Source organism: Schistocerca gregaria, chromosome X, assembly GCF_023897955.1.
Source record: "Schistocerca gregaria isolate iqSchGreg1 chromosome X, iqSchGreg1.2, whole genome shotgun sequence".
Taxonomy (NCBI): Eukaryota; Metazoa; Arthropoda; class Insecta; order Orthoptera; family Acrididae; genus Schistocerca; species Schistocerca gregaria.
In genome coordinates this window covers 554,375,597-554,394,293 of record NC_064931.1, presented here as the reverse complement: position 1 = coordinate 554,394,293, position 18,697 = coordinate 554,375,597, and the positions used below count along the sequence as shown (strand labels likewise).

Here is an 18,697-nt window from a genome sequence, read left to right as displayed (position 1 = left end):
TCCTTGAGGCTGTTGCTTTTTTTCAGAAGTGTATGTAGTCCCATAAAAAAATACTCAATACTTACTGTCAACATGCATACTGATTTCTAACACAGATACTAAGTAGTGCCTTAATCAAGATGACCTTTTTTTCCAGTTTCAACATTTTGTTGCCAGGGAAACAGTAACTTTATTGAGTTTCTTAAAGCATTTATTAATGATTCTGTCAGCAGCTGCTGTATTTATATTAGGCAATTAGTTTCAAATGTTATAGGTTCTTTTTCATGCCTGGCCTACTGAGGCTGCACTGACAGTGCCTGAACAATAATAATAAACATCAAAGGGGCAATGCACGAGTCTGATTTTGACTTAGTAAGAGGCATGTGTGGATTGTAGCATTTTTTCTGGAAACATTTATACAGCTTATGTTGCCTCTTTGATGTTTATTATTAATATCGGGCACTGTCAGTGCAGCCTCAGTACGCCAGACTTTAAAATGAACCTGTAAGGTTTGAAACTAGCTGCCTAACATAAATACCACAACTGTTGACAGAATCATTAATAAACACTTTAAGAAAATATGATTTATTATTACTTTTCTTTAATTTTACTCATATTAACCTGTTTCCTGAAGGAACTAGAAAGTATGTGTGTTTGGAGTGGGAGATCAGGGCCTACTGTTTTAAATGAAATCTCAGATTCACAAACCTTATATGAGCTTTGAAATCTCTGTATCTGCAGTTTACCTTATGGTCCTAGCAGCAGCTGATCCTCATTAATGCTGTGAACAGATTCATATCACATACCAGATGTGCAGTACTAATCTGTTCAAAGTTTTAATGTTGGTTACGGTTATAACATGAATGAGTACACTACATAGCACAGTTTTTATAGACTGAAAATGTAATTTATATTATGGTGTAATAACAGTGAATATTCCACCATTTTATCATCTGATGATGATTATTTTATATTTCACCTAATCTTAGGATGTGAGTACTTTTATGAACGTGATTATGTGGGATGACAAACTAGCTGGGTAAATACAGAATTTTACCAGCACCTCAAGGTGGTAATATGACATTTTTCAAATACATTAGAGCTGCGGGGCACCACCTTCTGAAAATCCACTCAATCAGCACTGTGCAGTAGTATTACAAAGACTCACAGGCAGCACATGACCTTGTCAGCAGCTAGTGTCAGGTTTCTTAATTAGAGCTACCACTATGCCATAACAAAGTTCCCCATTAGTGTTCACGAGGCTGAGGGCACCCTATTAAATATTTGTAACAGGTTTATTTATTGGTCATAACGCAGTACAAACATGAAAGCTTTGTGTGTTTACCTGATATGCCGACCATAGACACACACGCCCTCGACAGTGTGTTAATATTTGTTAAATGCCGACTTCAAATGTGTGCTTTGGAATCAATTTATGACTATTTATTAATAGAACATACAAAACGAGCCATGTGGGATGTAAGACCAAATGCACATACTCTTTATTATGGGCACTTCATTTAATGAAATAAAAGTACATCAACTTCACAATTTGCTGCAAAATCATTTCACGACATGACCCGAGTTTAACACAATGGTTTGGAACAGTGTCTACAAAACACTGAATGTGTGTATTTTTCAATACGAAGCAAAGACTTTGACATATTGTAATGTACAAGCCTCTTAATTTTTTGGATAACACAGGCTGTCCTCAAGTTGCTAGCACACGAAACAAAGGCTTCTCTAAATGTCTTTCAGTATCTCGACATGGTACCAAAAGCAACACCATAAGTAGACTCATGCTGTGTGTAGAAAATCCACATTGAGTGAGAAAAAATTAGAAGTAGCGAACCTTTGAACCCGGTAGTTGCTGCATCGAATATGGCTTTCCTTCCGGTCGGAACGGAGCACGTGGGCTAACCATCGGTGGCCTTAGAAGTGAGTTTTGATTAATACCAGGAGTCTGCATACTTGGAACCCACTGCTGCTGTGCCTTAAGGAAGAAAGAAAGAAAGGAGTAAATAAGACTCTGAATAAAATTATTTATAGTAACATCTCTGACAGTTTCACTAACAGTTTCAATCTCAAAAAGAGTAAGAAATACACAGTTCACACAAAAATTATGGTTACGGATGTCTTCAACCATAAACAACCAACCCTATATGGGCAAAAGTGACAGAGAACATCGTAATTCAAACTGTAACACAATACCTGTTGTGGAGGCTGATACGGTGACTGTCCACTAGCTTGGTAGCGGTGCTGGTCCCACTGGCTGTTAGCTGGCTGACCAGGCACAGGACCACCAGCTCGTTGAGCATTTTGGTTCCACTGTGGAGGCCCTTGTGGGACAGGTCCTTGTGGAGGGTACTGTGCCCGATACTGAGTGTTACCACTACTCCAGCCTACAATACAACAAATTTTCTATTTTAATTACACCACATTTAAATCAATCTCATCAGATGCATTTATGTCTCATCAAATTAGCATACTAGAACATCTCACTCTAATGTGAATCCCTCCAATAACTACATACAACTAAGAATATGAGAGTTTAACCTAAGAGGCTCGTTATTAATCCTGCTGCAATGTATTTCGAATGGAACAACAAAGTGTCTGGATCTGAGGTACTTATAAAAACAGAATTGCAGAACATAGCTCTCTTAAATGCTCACTGTTAACTTTATTAATCTGAAACTGATTACAGGTTTAAATCTTTAGAAAACCAACACAAAGTCAAAAACTAAGTAACTAAAAGTCTCCAAGGCACTAATTTTTTTGATACATTCTTGCACTTCCTGTTAACATATTACTGTCCAACAAATCAAATTTGACGAACCTACACAGATCAACACTTTTTCAGTTGCCAATTCATTCAGTCATCCCAAACACAAGAAAACATTTTTGTAACATTCCATAAAACACTAATCCTCATTTATAAGTACTGAAATGGAAAATTGTAAATACATTTCATTGATACAATACATCTGAAAACACTTACAAAACCACAATGAACCATGAGCTGTACAATTTATTTATATATTTGGTGTTCTGGAGAGCCGTGTTGTAGATATATCACAGGGTATTAAACATATCAATTTTACTGATGTGTTATGGTATTATAAAAGTAGTACTAATATTCATTTTTAATATCTAAAGCTCAGGTTCTAACACTGAAAAACAAATTTTGCAGTTAAATAAATATTACAGAAAATGTGAATATTACAGTACATATATAATATAAAAATAAATACATTTACAACAATAAATAGACAGGATCATAAACACTCTATGGTCTAAAATGACACTCACAACAGGAACTGACTTAAATTTCTTTAAGCAAGAGCTCCCCTTGCCATCTGCCAAACCTAATTTGTGAAGAAAGGGCACTAAAAACCTTACAGCCACTGAAGTGCATCTCCTTCCAAACCACTGCCAAGTTTGCATGCCAAAAGTGGATATTGCCTTTTCTTCTAGATCATGATTACGATATGCTCTATTAAGTTTGAAAAGGGGCTTTTCCCCCAGAAATTACTCAGGCTGTAGATTTTGGGATGTAAAGAGGCACCACAGACAAAACAGCACATGAAAAATCTGTGCTCAAGCTTAAGATGGGTTTGAACATTACAGTGCTTTACTAAATACAGAACTTTTAATGATGGTAATGTCACCGACTTCCTACAATCTGTGAACTAATTCAACCAATCAGTTATTGGGCAGCTATAATTTAACTGGATACATTAAATGTATTCACAGTTGTGAATATGGACAACCATCAGCAGTAGAACGGAATGACAACAGAGAAAATTTGTGTCGAACCAGGACTCGAACCAGATTTCCAGCTTATCGTGAGCAGTCGCCTTACCATTAACCTATATAAGCACGACTCAAGGCCAGACCCAAACTTCCACATGTTTCCAACCGTGTGTCTACAACCTGCACTCTTACATTCATATGTATATTCCCGTACAGGGGAGACATTTTAGGCAAAAGTCACTTTGCCCGGTGTCAGTAGATAAATATTATATTTCAGTACCTGTGTTATTCAGAATTACAATGCACTGCTCCTTTGGACATGCATACAATGATAAGGTGACCGCTTGTGGTAATCGGGAAATCCAGGTTCGAGTCCTGGTCTGGCACAAATTTTCACTGTTGTCACTCCATTAAACAGCAATGGCTGTCCATATTTGCAGCTGCAAATACATTTAATGTATTTCATAACAGCTGTAGTCACCACAGTGTCTTTTCCTTCAGGCATGCATGCATGAACATTTACCCAGTCACTCACCTAGTCACATGCACAGACACCAATTTGCCTCCTTGGTTAAGGTATCAATAAGAGTTGTTGGTACAGAGGAACATACACAGAAAACAGCAAGTAGCAGGAAGCGGAATAGGACATTAGACACAGCAAAAGGTGTTGGACAAGCATGTGTAATGACTAGGGACTGGAAAATGTAGCACCTATTTTTGGCAAAATTCGTGTCCAGTTTCGTTGTTTGTAAATGACTAGACAAACAAATTTAAAAGGTTGACACACTACATGAGTGAAAATAGACAAATTATTAGTTCTTTGAAATCAAATGTTAAAAAGAGTGCTGATTGGGGACTTTTGACTGGCATGTTTGTTTTTGAAAACACTTCAACAACATTTTCTACTGAAATGGCTTTTGTTTTCTTCATTTGGCTGTATATATGCTTTCAAAAAAGACTGTTCTGTTGCAAAGCACCAGCATTTTCTCACCAGTTCACTGAATTACTCAAACTAAGGTGTTTCTGGACATTATTTGTCTTTTCTTGCCCAATCTGAAGACTAAAAAATCTGCAGACTATTAATTTCAACCTTTTGTGGGCATTCATAGCCCTACAACCCATGCTTGACAACACTACAGATAGAACTGACAAGACACTTAGCGTAAAGTAAATCGATCATATGTTAACTTGGTTTTAACATTAGAAGAATAATTTCCGCACCGTCAAAAAATGTTAAAGATTTTGTTTTCCAATCACTATAGCACAGAGGGCATTACAGGCTATAGTCACAGACGGCAGCAAGTGTAAACAGACTAGAATTTTGTCTGCCACAGGGGAAGGAGCAGTGTGGGGAAACAAACCCTACCTCCATTTTGTTGGGCAGCAGCCTACAGCAGAATTGACACACTGTCACAGGGATTGCCAATCTCTTCAGGTGTTGTAAGAGTCATAATTGAAATCTGTGATGGAGCAGGATTAGGCGCTTCACTTATTTCAAAATAAGAAAAGAAAACAATGAATAACACACAACACAAAGCATTCGGCGTAGCTATCACAAAATTGCTTGTTGAAGTTGCAGAGTATTGTTAATGATACAGGCCGGACCTCTAGCAGTACATTGCCTTACGCGAGTGTGTCTTAAACAGACCACTCAATCATCCACAATTGACATCACACCAGATCATTGACTGTATTGATATATCCTTGTATTTGTACACTTTATTTTGCACATAGGTCCTTGTGCACATTATCTATCCAAATTGGGTTTCGTCATATGGTGTATAATGCCAGTGACTGCTTACAATTTCGATATTCTATGCAGAAAATACAGCCATTTCAAACTTTCGCTAACAAATAGCTCATCTATTAATTAATTTCGCATTTTGAGGCAGAATTCGCATTTATGTTGGATTTTTCAGAAAATGTGAATTATTGCAGTCCCAAGTAATGACTCATCATTAAAGGTACCTATTCTCTGCAAAGTGCAAAATCACAAAATTTTACAAATTTCGTTCAAAATGAATAACTGTTTATCTTTAAGAAAAATCACAAAGTAAATGACAAAATTGTGTGGAATAATATCATTTGAAGTTAACGGAGTAAATTCAATTCAAGTTGTGGCAATGAAACACAAATATTGATGACACTCTATTCTACATTACTTATATATTGAATTCAGTATTGCTAACTAAACTTCTTGCACAGGGAAGTAACGTAAAATTCATTTTATGTGATGCTGAAATAATAGCACTGATTATGTGTGTGTTTTAAACACTATGATAAATACAGTCTTTTCTGCTGTAAGAGATGGTATTTCTTGCTCCTACAGATGAGGTAGTGGTGACATGTACCAAACATCAATTATACCTTGATCAAATCTCATCTCTTAGGGTCTGTTTTTTTGTTGTTGTTGCTGGAATCCATATCAAGATTTGTAGGCAATGGTTTGAAAAATATTGAGACAAACTGATAGTTGTACTGAAAAATAGTTCATGAAGAACATGTCATAGGTAGTATATAAAATGATGCCAGAAATTATATTCATTATGAAGTCAGACTTATTAAGCATAATTTCTCTCCTAAGATGAGGGTATTGCTGAAGGACAGTCAGAAACGCTCAAATGATACAACTCTATCTACGTAAGTGCAACAGTAAAATGTAATTTCTAGGCATTAGTTTTGAAGACAACTGGTACACAATCTTTATATCAAAGGCAAACTAATGTACCATGTGTTTGTTTCCCAAATGAACCTACATTAAACTCAACCTGAAGACACATTTGTTAGCATAACTAGTCTCAGTGAACTATTGTGGAAGGTTACTTAACCCTTTCATTGCTACACAGGTGCTCTTTGCATTCTGTGTTGAGGTGGCTTTTGTTATGGCTTTACTGCTCTCCAGATGTTGGTGCCTGTGCAGAGACACAGTGTTCTGGTTGATATGAAATCTTTATCATTCAATTTTTCAAAAACTATTAAGTGAGAAACACTTATTTTTGTATATCTTACCTGATGCTTCGCCCCCCCCCTCCCCCTCCCCCAACCCCACGTTATCACCTCACTAACTGCGCTGCACCAAATTACAAACAACATTCCACAAAAATTTTTAAGAGTTCACAAAGGTAGAAATGCACTGCATAAACTTTGCATATAGCTGATTTTAGCTCCTACACTGCAGTTTATGAAATGTGGGTAATATACCAAAATGTTTGTTACAATTGAGAGCATAAGAATATATCATTCATTCTCAAGTTATTGGATTTTATCCAACAGACAACGATGTGGCCAGTTCTGTCCATACAAACATGCTGGCTGCTATTAAGCACTTATCATCTATTTTTGAGAAAACTATTATGTGAAGAACTTTGATTTTTGTGCATCTTATAGCCTCATATCCTCACTCGATAAAGGCCTGGATTTCTTTTCATTATATGCCATAGTTACTGTGCTGCATCAAATTAAGGAAATCAGTGTGTCAATTTTTAAAGATTTTGCAGAGGTAAAAACACATCGCATAAACTTTGCACATGGTTGATTTTAGTTCACACATTGCAGTAAATGAAATGTCAATAAGATATCGAAATTTTATTTAAAACTGAGAGTAAAATGATATCTCATTTCGTTTTCTAGTTATTGAGTTTTATGTCTCAAATATGATCATGCGGAATGTGCTCATTCAAGACACTGCGCATCATGAATCATGTGGTCATAACAAACATTATATCTCATAAACAATTCAAGATACTAAAATGACATTTTCTCCAAATGATAGCTTGTATTGAGACACATACATTGTGTGATAAATGATTCAAATGGCTCTGAGCACTATGGCACTTAACTTCTAAGGTCATCAGTCCCCTAGAACTTAGAACTAGTTAAACCTAACTAACCTAAGGACATCACACACATCCATTCCCGAGACAGGATTGAAACCTGCGACCGTAGTGGTTGCTCGGTTCCAGAATGTAGCGCCTAGAACCGCTCGGCCACCCCGGCCGGTGTGTGATAAATACTCAAAACTTTTCTATTCTGCAAAATAAGGAAGTAACATGCCTGGAGTGGTTCAGGACACAATCATACGTCCACAGCATTGTAGGAAATCCGAAGCGGTGCACATACACACTTCCACAACACCTGGGGAACAGCCTGGCAGGACGTATGTACATGCTCACAACAGCAAAATGGTTAATTTGCATTTCAGTGATAAATCCTTTCTATTAGTCATAGGGCACTCTAAATGTGGTAAGTGCTACAAACTGTAATTTAAACTAAAATTACTCTAAAAGAGTATGAGGCATTTGCAACTGAAGGAATGGTCTAGGATAAGGACTACTACACTTTGAAATTTGAAAACATAGGTGGCAGTCTACTGGAGGTCTTTAAAAGTCAACATTTCTTAATCTGCCATTTTACGTTAGTGTGAAATACAAAATTCGTATGTTTCAGCTGCTTAACAACTTAACCTCATTGCCGTGCATGTAGGTAGTGAAAGACTACAATAAGCTCATGCACACTAAAGCTATCAGTTGGTTTGTTGCTTGTTCCATAAAGTTTGTTAATTGCTCCACACATAAAATTCATGATAAATATTATGATGTGGAATGTGGCAACAAACATATCATTTTTATCTACAACTAAATAAAAAATTGAAAATAATGGCTGCGTGTTTGCCATTTACAGGTCTTCCAGATCTTCTTCTGCATTTTTTAATGACTAATTATCTCTACTCAAGAATTGCTCTATGGTGTATAGGGAGTTATTAAGAAGAAAGCTCTTTAATCTACTTTTGGAAACACTTCTGCTATTTGTTAAACATTTTATTCCCGTACGTAGACTTTTAAAGAGCTGTACAGTTGCATATTTCATCTCTTTCTGTGCCGAAGTTAGATTCATTAAAGGGTAATTTTTCATTTTAGTGTTATATTTGTGAAGATCAACAGAACTGTAAAATGTGGACTGATTACTGATTATAAGTTTCCTAAGTGAATAAATGTGCTGTGAAGCTGTGGTTAATATTTCCAGCTGCTTAAAGAGATATCTGCAAGTTTTACATGTGCACACTCCATACATAACTCTATTTAATTTATAATGGGCCACATGCACTTTTTGCCGAGGCGAGAAGTTATCCCAGAGTATTGTCCCATATGACATCAATTAACAAGCAAAATATTTTAGCTTGCTGACTTCTACATTCACAAAGTTGGCAATTACTATTATGACAAAAGTAGCAAAACTTAAACATGTTAGCAGGTCTACAGTATGGTTTTTCCAGTTTATGTTTTCATCACATTCCCACCTAACACTTTGCAATTTCCATCCCAGTTTATTATTTACTGTTGGCGTACTCAGTTAATAGAAGGGAGGATGTTCTCAACAGTACAAGAGCGGGTTAAATGCATTTTTTGAAAGTTTACAGCAAGCCCATTTGTGCAAAACCATTCAGTAACTTTCACAGAAACATCATTTACCATTTTCTTTGTTGATGGTTCATTGCTCAACTTCACAAAAATGCTTGTATTATCTGCAAACAGAATTAATTCTGCTTCCCAATGCAAATAAAATGGCACATCATTAACATGAAGTAAGAGCAGCAATAGACCAATGCTACAGCAGAATTCATCAAGCAAGCAAGAAATGGTCAATAGTTATTTACTTGGAATGTTTTTTAGAGCTCTGAGAAGCTGGATGCCAAGACATTTTGGAAAGGTTTCCTCTTAAATTCCACACTTAACAATACATGAGGCCTTCAACAAATTGTTAATGGTGGCACAGGGACACACGAACACAAAACATATATCTACATGGTTCTAAGCATAAGTCAGAGATGATAGATGCTCAGCTTTCTGCAAGGTATTTCACACCCATCCTTTTTACCCTTCTATACAGAACCAGAAAAAATCATTACCAAGTGCTGTAATTACCCGTGTTACTCAATTCTATTTACTTTCTATGTAGTTCCATTAATGGGGCAATAAATAACTAGTGTAACTGTAACGTATAGTATTTCATATTTCCAAAATTGGAAAATTAGTCCCTTGATATATTTACTTTTCTTCACAAACTGTTCTAAAAAAATGTTCCAAAAAGATATTTTATTATTAATGAAAATAGCTTTTGAAGTAACTGTGAGTTACAAATTTTTGAAGATCACTGTTAATAAAATCCAGAATATACTTGTGCACTGGACTTTCACTGAAGTATCCTGAATCATAAAGTCATTTTGTAGTTTGTGTGTAGACATGAAATCAAATCATGTGTTTCACAGTGTGTTCCTTTGAATGGAAATATTGGTGGAGCTAGTCACAGTACAGTATATCTCACACCACTGGTGAGTACTTGTCAGTCATCTGTTGAATTTTTATCACTTTCAGTCTCCAATGAAATAACATCACATACTACCTCACTTTCTGGGGTGCTAAATTCAATGCCAAACTTAGGATCCATTTTGAAGTACCCAAAGCTGCAAACAGTAAAGGTGATATCCACTGGCAAACACCTGAACCAGAACACAATATCTAGGCTACAAATACGGGACTGGATGCCCCCTAGTGGCCCAACACTTAACTACCCATGCTGAAACGGATGTAAGCAAGGCTTGACTTTTTTCAGAGGTCTGTTCTTAAGTTGCTGGGATACACTTGGGATTTTTTGTCAGAATAATAAAAACTAACTCTGGCTTTATGTTAAAGAGTTAAATTTTTGAAATCAAGTATTGCCTCTCTACAGTTTCTCATTTGTAACTAATAAATTATTTTCATTACATACAACAAATAGAAGATGTCTGGGTTGAATCAATACAACTTACAAACTGTGGTTATCAAAAATTAAGCCTAATATACATGGCACAAAAAATCCTGGAAACACATAATTAAAAAAGAAAAAAAACTGCTACACCACAAAGTAAAGGGAAAAACCAAGATGATGATAGGTCAACAATATCAAATGATGAAACTTTACTGTCACTTTAAAACATTAGGAATATCACAGAAAATAGCTAAACAGAGGGAGAAAGTTCATATTGTTCTCATAAGCTGGAAAGAGACCCCTAACAGCATCAAGAACTATGTGACTTAGCTTCTTTTTCCTGTATCTTTAAACATTTAAGAACCCTTCAAATTACAGTGCTTACCACTTACCGTATATAGAAGGCCTTTGTTGACTATATGGTGGATAGGGAGACTGCTGTGGGTCTTTTGCAAAATCTGGATGCCTTCTAGGGGTCTGTGGAGCTGGAGGCGGCATTGATTTACTATGAGGGCTTCCAGGATACATCTGACCACCTGGGCCAGTTGCAGTAGCTGCTTGTTGACCAGAATATACCTGTTGGCAGTATTTACTTTCAATTGTAACTATTTTTCACAAACAAATATCAAATAAAACAAACTGTAACAAAACTATCACTTCTGTTTCTTCATGAATAACATTTAAAAAAGTGTTTAAACATTACTGTTCACGAGCTCCTTGCTGTTAACTGTACTAATTATTCTTGGTAATGGACTGAAATTGTGCTGTACATTTTCACACTGAATCTTTAAACGATATGATGTTTCATATGTATTGGGAAGAATTACTAAGGACAAACATGATGCAGTAACAAGAGTGTATAGGACAAACCAGGCTGGTACACAGTAATATAACAAGCCTATGCTCAAGGCACCTCAAAGGGACACTACACTTCCATGGAGACAGGGGCACTACTGGAAGTTAGGGCTAAAGTTGGAGAAACTGAAAAGTAATTAAGAAACCATTACAATGTCAAACTGACACCTCCTTAACCATTTGAAAACTATAAATGAGCTGAAGATAAAATTAGAATAATTTTGTTTATTGGTGTGGTCATTTATCTTTCCCATTTTCATATCAGAGTTGAATGAAACAAGTCTGTAGTAAACTTCATACTCTGCTAATTATCCAGTACAACAGGAATGACTGTATCCAAAACATCAAGTATGGCTCCTCACTTGGATGTAAAATGTTGCAAATAGAATGTTATGAGTGAACATTTCCCCTTATTAGAAACAGTACATCAGAATCATAACATTTTTGTATAAGTGAGAATGTGATCTCTCCTCTACCTGAATAATAACTATGAGGAAGCTAAAAGGATATAAATGGCCCCCAATTATACATAATGTACAGACAAAGTATGTATAAAATAAAAAAAATTAAAATACACATTTGTTTATGATGACTTGAAATTTTCAAACTCTGTTCAGAATTAGGTAGGGGTGGGCTTTTAGCTTAAAACTGGTTGACAGAAAAATAACAAGTATGCTTTGTGTGTCCCAGAATGTGCTATAAATTCATATTGGGAAGAAATTCAAATTGGTATTCAAGAAATCATAAAATTGTTTTGAAGTGTTGTTATCTGCAACAATTTCAAAGGAGGAATCACATGAATTCAATGATCAAATCTCAAGAACTTTGTTTTAGAATATTAAGACTGTTAATTTTTACATTTCAACTGAGGTTGTTGCACATAATGAAGCCTAACTAGATAATAATATTGTTGGTTTCAGCTGAGAGTACTGTATTATTAATCTCGAGGGTGGAAGTGTTACAGGCATATTGTCCTCCTTAAGGCAGAGTACATTACACTGTTTATTTAAATAACGGAAAACCTAGGATGAGATGATAACAAATAAATAGTTATGATAGATAGCTACTCACTACACAATGGTGGTGGTGAGTGGAAGACAAGCACTTTGAAAGAAGACTGTTACATACTATCAGTGAATGCCCAGAGGGGGCAGTGGCAGTGTGGGTGGGGAGGAGGAGAATTTGTTGCCTACATCTGACAAAGGGAATAGTTTGATAGCTGATATTACAAAGAGATTCAAAAATTATGTTTCATATTATAATTGCAGTCTAAGTACTTTTTCTTGAATGTTCCACTACACTTCAAAGTGACACAGATACATGGCATTTTTCAACATCTTCAACTGCAAATACACATTTTTTATAATAAAATTTCAACTATGTTGAGACACACTGTGTGGAAAGTTATCTGTTCAATGACAAGTACACACACTATTCTTCTTCATTCTTACAGTAAGTTTACCTGTAATGATAATGTAAATGTGTGACATTCAAAGAGCTTACTACAGAGAAATTATTTTAACCAACATAATTAGAAAATTACCTTTCAATGGACACCAGAAATTTTCTGTTGACATGTTGTATTTAGTTCCACCTGCACATGGAGGGCAGAGAGAGGAGGAGGGGGGGGGGGGGCGGAGAATGATGAGAATGATAATACATTCCCAACTACTGTCTTATTTTCTCTCCAATTTTAAAATCTTCTGCCAACAGTCTATCCGACACTGTATTATAAGCAATTTCATGAAACATAGATTTTTTTTTAATCTCCTCTCTGAGTTTTTAAAAATGTAGACCTCTCAGGCTGGGCACTAATTTAGCTTAAGTAGCTTCAATGTATCATTGACATTTACTTGTAAGAGTCTTGAATAAGTAATGGGTGTGCTCAGAGTTTTGGAATGCTACAGGCAAAGTCAGTATTTTGGTAGACATCATCACTGCTCCTCTACAACCTTCTTTTGATTTGCTCTCTTTGTACCATTCAACTTTGTTCCGTAAAATGTTAAAGAAACCTGCCAGTATTACCATTACATCTGAAAGGGGCTGGAAAATCTCAAATGAGAACTTCAAAGGGAAGCTAACACTTCGAGAAAAGTGTATGCCATGTATCACTGATGTTTTGATAAGAAATGTTTGAATATGCAATGAGTAATGTAACACTACATGAACTCTATTGATAAAAAGCCATGCACAGTATGTAGCATACCATACAAACAGATGTGAACAGTATTGCATGGTGTGGTATTGGCACAATCAGGCCCAAAAAATACAATATTTATAATGACAAGAAAAACAAATTACAGAAGACGCACAGTTTCATACGTGCACCAAGTGATTACAGTCATGAAGATCCACCTTCCTCTTGGTTGAAATGTGAATTCACTTCATGATCTGTGCTTAGTGAAAACTTAATGAAGCACAATTAGATACAATTTTAACATACAATACTGATTTGGCAATGAGGCACTCAAACGCAAAATCAGTAGTTTGACACACAGGATATCAGTCTAAAGAATGTGACAAACGAGGGAGCAAATCATATCACAGAATATAAAAGAAAGACAGCTAATAAAAACTGAAACTGTTTCTGTTACAATGCTGTCCTATGAAACCAACCGAGGCTGTTATTAAACTGTAGCTACACGTATTTTATAATGGGTTATACTCGTGTCTAAATTAACCAATCTTGAAACACTTATTAAGAAAATGTGGATGGAACTCTTGGAAGTCACAAAATTAAAAGTTTTGGGCATCACGTACATCTAGACAAACATTGTAGTAAACCTTTTAGAGACCAGAAAAATTGAGGACTGTTGAACTTGCGGTAAGACTGTTTGGAAGTTAAAAATTTTCAGTAACTGCAATAAAGGCTGTAACAATATTTACATGGCTTAAATAGAACTACTCAAGAAAGAACATATATCCCTTAATTGTCTATGTCCCCGATGAGAAAGTTACAAGGCACAGTAACACAAATGGTAGAATTATGTATGGATGAAAAGGGAAACCATATAATTTAGATATCACACTCAACATAGAACATAATTACACACATACTTAAGAAATGGTATGACACACTCATACATTTACAATTTCTGTGGCGTAGCATTTGTGTTTTACACAGGAAACTTCAATGTTACAAGAGTTTTTAGAGCTGTAAAACCTTATGTGATGTAACAAAATACTTAATATTGCGTTGCTTCCTACAGTTATACTCACTGACTAACATGACACAGTGATTAGTGTACCACAGGTACCCAAATATGGGTTACACATGGTTGCCATAAAAAGCTTACAGTAAATGGAGGGATGATGTATTTGAAAAGAAACATCCCATTCCATTTCCATATTTATCGTCTGTCATCTTCTTTACAGCTGTAGGTATTCAAAAATACATCACATTGATCCAGAAAATGTAAATGAATATCAGCATTGTTATTTCTTTCACATTTTAATGAAGAAGTATGATTTACTTTTATACAAATGACTATAATTACCGGATCTTGACGGTAATAGTCTTGCTGTGGTGGATACCCTGTGGGTTGCTGTGCTGGTGGTCCCGTAGGTGGAGCAGGATAGCCAGTACGTGAAGGATAGCCAGGTGGCTGGCTTGGGCCCCCGTACCGGTTGTGTCCAAAGGGATCTTGACCACCAGCCGACTGCTGCGTCCCACTACCTTGTCCATAACTCCTGAAAATAATAAAAGACTAATTGCAACACATTATTTTCCTAATTACAATGCCACCAACTGTTACCTCAATATAGATTATCACATTCCGAGCAGTTGCTCAATTTTAGACTACTGCCAGCCTATTCTCTGATAGAACAAATGTTCTTGCTAAGGCAAAGACAATATGCAATAGACCCAAATTAAAATTTAATATTCTCTTGATTTTACTTTCACTCAAAGGTAGGTGTGTGTGTGTGTGTGTGTGTGTGTGTGTGTGTGTGTGTGTGTGTGTGTGTGTGTGTGTGTTTTCTTTTTCTTTTTTCTTTTTGGAGCTTAGAGGTGCTTAGTGTTGAGGCTATCAGTGCCCTTACATACACTGAAAGAAACAAATATGATTAAAATGTCTAAAATTGTTGTCTCACAGTGTGAAGGAAACCTATAAAATGACACTCATTCACTCACTCCCATGCCACTCACATGGAGCCAACTAAGAGCTAAAGGAAAGGCACAGGGAAAAGTGACTGGTCGACCACTTACAAAAAATATGAGTGACCCAGTCATCCTGTTAACAGATTAGGAACATCATCCTAAAATTTTTGGAAACAAGTTGGAGATATCACAAAATCTTAAAATTCTAAAACACATTCCTTTCAATGTCACTTAAAAACAAAAGGGACATCTGCTGCTGCCACCCTCTGGTCTAAAAATAAAACAATCTAGTAAAATGTGGTTTCACAGTCATCTGTAGGCTACAGGCAGCACACACTGGAGGATCCTCTCGGCAGAGCAAGAAGCCGTGCATCAGAGGACTGGCCTACGTGAAGACAAGTAAGCAGAACTTCATCCCGTCTTTGCGGCCAAAGCAGGTACACCAAACTTATTACCAATCACTTCCACCCACCCAATCATCTTCCCATTGACACACAACTCTGCTTCAACAGGGGAGGTGATGGCATGCAGGGGGATAGCACACTGAAATAACTGAAGATCGCTCCATGCCTCCTTGACTGCTACATCCGCCCTTTCGATCCCCTCAATACCCATGTGTCCTGGTACCCAGCAGGACACCACCTTGCCCACCCAGCCATTGTAATTGATGGAGGATGTCCTGGATATTTTAGCCTACTTTATCTGCTGGATACGGGCACTGTAGAGTCCAGAGCATTCAGAGAATCTGAACAAACAAGGAACTTAGCAAACTAAGCACACCTCATCTGCTCCAGTGCCCACAAGATCGTGTACAGTTCCGCATCGAAGACAGTAGAGTCTCAAGGCAGTTAAACCTTGCAGACACTATCAGGGAAAACAACAGAGCAAACAATGGGGACCCTGTTTCAATCCATCCAGAAAGACACCTGTAGAGCTGTGGTGCTCAATTAAAATTGCAGGAAATATAGTATTGAAACATATGCAGGAGTGAAATCTCTCCTGCACTGCACTAATTCTAAAATTGCCCTGGGACTATGCAACGATGACAGTGGCAGGTAGTTAAAATCCTGGATTTGAGGTTCTACATTTTCCATATCAAGTGACTCCAGCACACACTGCACGCAGGTTGCAAATGCCACTGTTGCTCATAGATTATTAGAGAAAAGGTGTTCCAAAGGTGGATGAGCAACAGTATTGTATGCAAGTGAATTTGGAGTATGAGGCTGGTCCTGCAAGCACCTGTGGCCACTCTAATACCCTCATGATGGATAGCATCAATGATATTCAGATAAGAAGGCCTCACTGAGCTGTACACTGTGCATCCACAGTCAAAGTGTGAACACACAAAAGCCCTATAATACTAAACAAATGTGCCCTGTCTGCTCCCCAACACCTGTAGCTAATGCACTTTATGATATTGAGTGCTTTCTGGGTTTCAGCTCTCTCAGGTGTGGTAACCATAGCAGTTTGGAGTCAAAAATGAGGCCCAGAAACCTCACTGAGTCTTTCAAATGTAAAATGGTGTCTGCCATATGCAAGTCAGGTAAATTAAAAATACAATGATAATGACTAAAACGAAAACGCATACACATTTTTCTGCAGAAACCTGAAAACCTCTCAGTGCAGACCACTCCTCTAACCTCCACACTGTAAGTTGCAACTGAAAAATGGTTCAAATGGCTCTGAGCACTATGGGACTTAACATCTGAGGTCATCAGTCCCCTAGAACTTAGAACTGCTTAAACCTAACTAACCTAAAGACATCACACACATCCATGCCAGAGGCAGGATTTGAACCTGCAATCGTAGTGATCGCGTAGTTCCAGAGTGCAGCACCTAGAACCATTTGGCCACAAGGGCCAGCTAGTTACAACTGACAGGGCACTACTGCAACACTGGAGGAGTAACAAATTAATAGCAAAATCATCCACAAATAAGGAGTACATACAGGACTCCTTACCATGGACATGATTCTGTTTAAAGTACAGCAAAGAGAGTAACACTTGAAACACTGTCCTTAGGAATACCATTGTCCTACACAAAATGATCCAACAGTATGTCACCAACTTGGGATCTAAAAAAAAGCACTTAGACAGTAAAGACTGCATGGAGATCTGGAAATGGCTACAAACACCTCATTGATGGAGCTGCATGACAATACTTTCTCCAAGTAGTATCATACATCTTACTTATATCAAAGAAGATATCGAGACGGTGATGTACTGTAAGCAAGCCTGCTGAATAGCCGTCTCTAGTACGGCTAGGTTGTCAACAGTGGACTGAAATCTGGAATTCACACCAAGCGTGATTAAGGAATTACCTGGTCTCTAACAATCAGACCTGATGACAGTTAACCATTTACTCCAGGCTCTTTCCTATACAGCTCATTAAGGCGACACTACGATAACTACTGGTACATGTGTGGTCTTTTCCTAGTTTGAGGAGAGGTAGCAGAATTGCTTCTCTCTAGGAGTTAGGAAAGTTTCCTATCTGCCATATAAGATTGAAACATTCGAAGAGGATTTCCTTTGATGCTGCAGGAAAATGTCGAAGCATGCAGCACCAGATCTGGTTATGACCGGGTGCAGTATCTTGAGTTTCAGGCAGTGCTAATTCCAGGTCCCACATGGCAAGAGGCCAGTTGAAAGCCTCAAAATTGTGGAATCTAAGTCCATCTTGTCCCTCTCTGCAGTCACACAGTAACGGTAGATCACTGGATCCCAGCTAGAATTGGTAGTAGTAGCTGTAAAATGCTCTGCCATTGTCTGAGTGATGACACCAGGCATTGTTTGGAAACACCCTCATTTCAGCACTGCTGCTATTGGTAAACAACTGTGCCCCAGAAAATCCTCCCGATGGCTGTCCATACCTCTGTAGAATATGTGGAACAGTTGATGGAGTCCAGGAACATTTGCCATGACATTTCCTTGCTCTCCTTAATTACGTGTTGAGCTTTGGCTCCTGCAACCTGGAAGGCTGTGAAGTTGCTTGCTGTTGTGAGGCATTTAAACCATCGAAGAACAGCATGCCACACCCAGACTGCTGAACAACACTCATCAACCTACCAGCATACAAGCTGCCTCTTAAGATGACCTGAAGACTTTGGAACAGAAAGTCAGCAGGATCACTCGTCTGATGTGTGGTCCACCCATTTCTGGACACTGCCAGGGTGTTCAAACACAACCAGCTGACTGAACAGTGTTCAATTAGCCCTGCTGTCCATCCATTTCGGTGATTTCTGTTCAAGCAATCCGTTTCCAGTGGGTG

The 18,697-nt window shown here is 37.4% G+C and overlaps 1 protein-coding gene across 18 annotated transcripts in view; it reads right to left on the bottom strand.

Annotated features, from left to right (window-relative positions):
- The window catches only part of LOC126297434 (trithorax group protein osa-like), a 307,341-nt gene that overhangs the window by 8,437 nt on the left and 280,207 nt on the right, over nucleotides 1-18,697 (bottom strand). For all 18 annotated transcript variants that reach the window (XM_049988261.1, XM_049988269.1, XM_049988262.1 and 15 more), the window contains 4 exons: nucleotides 14,829-15,021; nucleotides 10,869-11,052; nucleotides 2,191-2,381; nucleotides 1,832-1,972 (listed from right to left, as the gene is read on the bottom strand). In XM_049988261.1, the coding sequence (XP_049844218.1) occupies nucleotides 1,832-1,972; nucleotides 2,191-2,381; nucleotides 10,869-11,052; nucleotides 14,829-15,021 (709 nt within the window). The remainder of the gene's footprint in view (nucleotides 1-1,831; nucleotides 1,973-2,190; nucleotides 2,382-10,868; nucleotides 11,053-14,828; nucleotides 15,022-18,697) is intronic.